Source organism: Gekko japonicus, unplaced genomic scaffold (genome assembly GCF_001447785.1).
Source record: "Gekko japonicus isolate JY-2015 unplaced genomic scaffold, Gekko_japonicus_V1.1 scaffold62, whole genome shotgun sequence".
NCBI lineage: Eukaryota > Metazoa > Chordata > Lepidosauria > Squamata > Gekkonidae > Gekko > Gekko japonicus.
Genome location: NW_015166419.1, coordinates 724,124 through 729,088, shown reverse-complemented (window position 1 = coordinate 729,088; position 4,965 = coordinate 724,124). Strand labels below are relative to the sequence as shown.

Here is a 4,965-nt window from a genome sequence, read left to right as displayed (position 1 = left end):
TTGTTTTGGCCAGTTCTGATCATGGCATTACACAGTTTGCATTTATGTACATGAAGCAGTAGTTCACAGCTTCACAAAGGTGAGCCAAAAGCCCACTGACCCTGCCAAGTTTTGAAACTGGATCCCAAGGTGCCCTAAGAAGACGGGGGTGGGGGGGTGGCTGTGTGCCATTTCTAGCCAAACTGCTCATCATTAGAAGGTGCCCCTACTGTATGCCACAGCTGGGAAATGTTGCATACACCTGAAGCCAAGTCACCTACTTTCCTTTCAACAGGAACAAGAATGAGCCCTACCAGGCCTGGCCAGTGGAAGGAAGGATATTATTACCTATTGGTGGAAGGGGAGGAAGCCCCATACCTCTTCCACCCCCACCCTCAAATATAATGGCCCATATTGTTTTGGCCAGTTCTGATCATGGCATCACACAGTTTGCGTTTGTGTACATGAAGCAGTAGTTCACAGCATCACAAAGGTGAGCCAAAAGCCCACTGACCCTGCCAAGTTTTGAAACTGGATCCCAAGGTGCCCTAAGAAGATGCGGGGTGGAGGGTGGCTGTGTGCCATTTCTAGCCAAACTGCTCATCATTAGAAGGTGCCCCTACTGTATGCCACAGCTGGGAAATGTTGCATACACCTGAAGCCAAGTCACCTACTTTCCTTTCAACAGGAACAAGAATGAGCCCTACCAGGCCTGGCCAGTGGAAGGAAGGATATTATTACCTATTGGTGGAAGGGGAGGAAGCCCCATACCTCTTCCACCCCCACCCTCAAATATAATGGCCTGCACCAGTTGCATCAACATATACTCTAGATTAGAATATGCAGGAGAATTTCCTGCCATGCAATGGGAGTTCTACTACAGAAGAGTCACCACAGAAAGGGTTCTCCAGAAATCCAAAACGCACTGTTATAGCCACATATCAAAGGCTGGATCCCCCATATCTCAAGGCCTTTGCCCTTACGGCAACCCATGTAACACAAACCACAACATCACAAAGAGTTAGCAGGAGCATGCCTGGTACCTGTGAGCAAAAAGCAATGTGTGACTTTAGAAACCACCTAAGTTGCAGACTCCAGGAGACAACCGACAACTCTCCGGCAGATACCCGCCCTCTCCCTTGCATAACTATCCAAAACAATTCAGGTAACATTTTTTCCCCAAGTATAGTCGTGCATGAACACACCTGTAAGAAGCCCTGTGTCAGTGATATTCCTCTAATTAGCTATTTCTTGTGGTTCCCCCCTCCAGCATGATCCTCCTCAGACTTCCTGGGCTGCATCACCGCTTTAGTGGAACAGTCTTGCCCCAGGAGAGAAGGAGGGCTTCTCCACAATGACTAGAGAAGCAGCGTGTGGTATAGTGTGGGATCCTTTTTTTAGGATGGATTAAGCAGTACGGGACTCATAGCAGAACTCTCTTTCCTATTGCTCTGGATACGATCTGGTCTTCTTTGGAGGACAAGTTATAGATTAATTAATGAGAGACAGTCGCACACCATGTATCCCTGAAAGATGATTTAAAGGGGCACTTCCACAGCACCCAACATCTTATGATTTCTCCTCATCTTCAGCTTCTGTCTCAATACCCACTCCCTAGTCAAAACAGGAATGTCCACCAAACAAAATCTTTGTGATCATTACCTTAAAAAAAAATCCGCCTGGCTTACCACTTATTACTAGAAGAAAAGCCCTTCTCCCCCACCAAATCTATTCCACCATGATCACTTTTACTAAAAAAAACCAAAAAAAAAAAAAACTGACCTTGTGCCAGAATGAAATGTGCTAGTCTTGAAAGTGCCATGGGACGCCTCGGTTTATTTTGCTGCTCCTGGGAACACGGCTACCCATCTGGAATGATCCCTTTCCCTAGGAATACCCCACTTTGCATAGAAACTGACTACCATCACCTTTAGGTTCAGCATTTCAGCAGTAGATAGCCTGTTTCAGAGGGCCATAGAAAATTAGAACTGACAACATGGCAGGCATGAAAACCAGTCTTCGGAGAAAGTGTGCATGCACACAAAAGCTTATACCTTGAATAAAATTTTGTTGGTCTTAAAGGTGCCACTGGACTCAAACTTTGTACTGCTACTTCAGACCAACATGGCTACCCCACGTAAATCTAAAAAACAAGTTGTAAAACTTATCAAATGACAAAAAAAAATAAAATAACTAACAAGCGTCCCATTCTGAGCATCCTCTCCCCTGAGTCTGAGGTCCAGGCCAAAGGGCCGCCTTTCCCTCCCCAGTGGCCCTGGCAGTAGAACATCTGCATTGCCCCGATATCCCAAGCAGAATAAGAAACGTGTTGTTGTTGTTTTGCCTCGGACCCTGGAGAGCTTCTGCCGATGAGTGCAGTCAAGACTGACTGCCACATACTAACGGTGCCACCCCATGGAACAGACTTGAGTAGACCTGTTTAGGATTACTCTGCAAGCGTCTGACTCGGCAGAAGGTAACGTCAAGCCCCGCCCGCGGAGATTCACTCAGAAACTCCCAAGACAGCCCTTTACATCCGTCTTCGTTTGGGCTCGACAAATATGAAGAAGAAAAGAAGTCGGCTCCTTTAAGACGTTTGCTGACATCGCCCTTTTCTGCATTCCTTCCTAAAGTCCCCAAACTTTTGCCGTCCTTCGCACGCACTTCCTCCCCGCTCCCCAGCCAAGCACCCCACCAACCGAGAGGGGGGGAGCATTCTTGAGCGCCCTCCCCCGCCAAAGTCAGCCCGCCAGGAAGAAGCGGAGGGCGCGCTCGGAAAGGAGCCCCACAGCTTTTCCTGCAGGGAGCGGGGGGGAGAACGAGGGGAGGGGGGGCCTCCGTTTCCTCCGCGCCACTTACTCTTGTGCCTGCCGCTGCCCCAGTTCTGCTTGGCTATGCTGGGACTCCGGATGATGGCCCGCCCGGCGGACTTGAGGGCGTCCATGCTGCCGTCGCCAACCACCCAGCACCGCTCGGAGCCGCCTCCAAAACAAAACACACAAAAAAGAGCGGAAAACTCTGCAAACTTTTCCTGCCTCGTCCGGGCCCGCCTCTCCTGCCTCCCTTCTGCCCGCCCTCCCGCTCCAGGGAAGCCGATGGGGGAGGGAGGGAGGCAGGGGAGAGAGCGAGGGAGAACGACGTCAGTTCTCTCGGAGTGAATGCCCGAGCAGAAGCCCCAGCGGCCTGGTGGCGTCCGTCCGCCCGGCCTGCCTGTGCTAGGCGGTGGGAGGCACCCCGCCCTTCGGGTTCAGTCGAGCGGCGCTGCCGGGGAAACTTCTCCTTGCAGTCGGATCCTTGGCTGAACTTAGGCTGCACTTCTGGATGCATTTAGGCTTCTTTTATTAAAAAAACACACACCCAAAAACCCTCCCTACCCGTATTCCTTTAAGCAGAAAAGGAAACAAAACAAAAACCGCAAAGCAGTTTGCCTGTCAACAGTTGCTGGATTCGCAGAGCACGGTTGGGACGGGAACGGGACTTTGCGTTTCTTTCCCGTTAGATTAGAAGCGGGAAATCAGTGCTGGAAAGTTCGCGACAATTTAGAACACCACTACATTTAAGGCGCCTACTTTGTCGGTTACCATGTATTCTCAGCAAGATACTTAAGAGGAACAAAAATTCTGAACAGGTTGGAGGACCTAGCTTGTGACACTTCTGTCTACACTGTTCACTCGTACAGATAAAGAAAATGGCCTGGATCTCAGGGCCCTTTTCTAGAGTTCTCTTCTGCAAGCAGAAGCACTAATTTTTAAAATCAGTTTGCACAAAGCTGCTTCCATTGTATGCAAACCTTCCTTTCGTGAGAGGCCAAGCGTAAAACCCTACAATAGGGCTCGTTAGGACCTATTTCATGGATCACTGATCATTGGTACATGCACCATTCTTTTTAGAAGACTTTTTTAAAAGGCCAAACAAGTTTATTGTTGCTTTTAATAAGTACCCGAGGGTAAACTTTTATTATTTTTTTCCATTATATACTACAGACATACATACAAACAACCCCCAACTACCCCCCACAACATATAACAAGAGACTTTATTATTTCTTCTGCTTATTAAATTTCTAAATTCATTATCTATTTTACTAAGCTCATCTTTTCTGCGTTCTCAAATTACTACATTTATCTATCAGTTACATTTACATTATACCAATTGTAGAATCTCTTCCAAGTTTTTTGACGTTTCAAATAGCTTGTTCACCTACTCTTGTTTTGTTGGTATTTCCATTATTTTCCAATATTTGGCATATACTATCCTTGCAGCTGTCGACATATGAACTATCAAATACCTATCTGCTTTATCAAAGTCTTTCGGAAATATATTCAATAACAGTATCTCTGGAGTAAACGGGATATTAGTTCTTATTATTTTTCCATTATCTCATGAATCCATCTCCAGTACCTCTTTGTAACATCACATAACTACTACATGTGATAAAAAGAACCAGTCTTATTTTTACATTTCCAACATTTATCAGAGCAATTAACATTTTGTTTAGCTAATCTATCTGGTGTAATGTACCATCTATAAAACATCTTATACATGTTCTCTTTATATGACACAGCATTAGTTAGTTTTATATTTTTCCACCAAATCTGCTCCCACTCTTCAAAATTAATATTACGGCCTATATTCTGGGCCCACATAATCATATTTTTTTCACCATTTCATCAGCCATCACATCATCCAATAAAATCTTATATATTTTCTTTAACACTTTGTTTTCTGCTGTTAAAACAGTTTCTTCCAGTTTAGTTATTTTATTATTAAAACCTAGTTTCTTATCCTTCAAATATATCGATTCCAGTTGCGCTTTTTTCCACCAGGATAATTGTTCTGGTAATTTCAGATTGTCTTTTTTATCCAAAATGTCCTGGTATCTTAACGATTATTCTCCCACATATACATTAGGTAAGGTAAATGCCTCTAAAGGTATAATCAGTCTTGATCTTTTAGTATAAAAGTTTTTATGTATAGGGTCCCAAAC

At 45.3% G+C, this 4,965-nt stretch overlaps 1 protein-coding gene across 2 annotated transcripts in view; it reads right to left on the bottom strand.

Moving 5' to 3' along the window:
* The window catches only part of LDLRAP1 (low density lipoprotein receptor adaptor protein 1), a 102,802-nt gene extending 99,776 nt beyond the window's left edge, over positions 1–3,026 (bottom strand). For both annotated transcript variants that reach the window (XM_015411636.1, XM_015411637.1), the window contains exon 1: positions 2,839–3,026. In XM_015411636.1, coding sequence (XP_015267122.1) covers positions 2,839–2,923 — 85 coding nt within the window. In that variant the 5' untranslated portion in view covers positions 2,924–3,026. The remainder of the gene's footprint in view (positions 1–2,838) is intronic.
* Between the last annotated feature and the right edge of the window lie 1,939 nt (positions 3,027–4,965).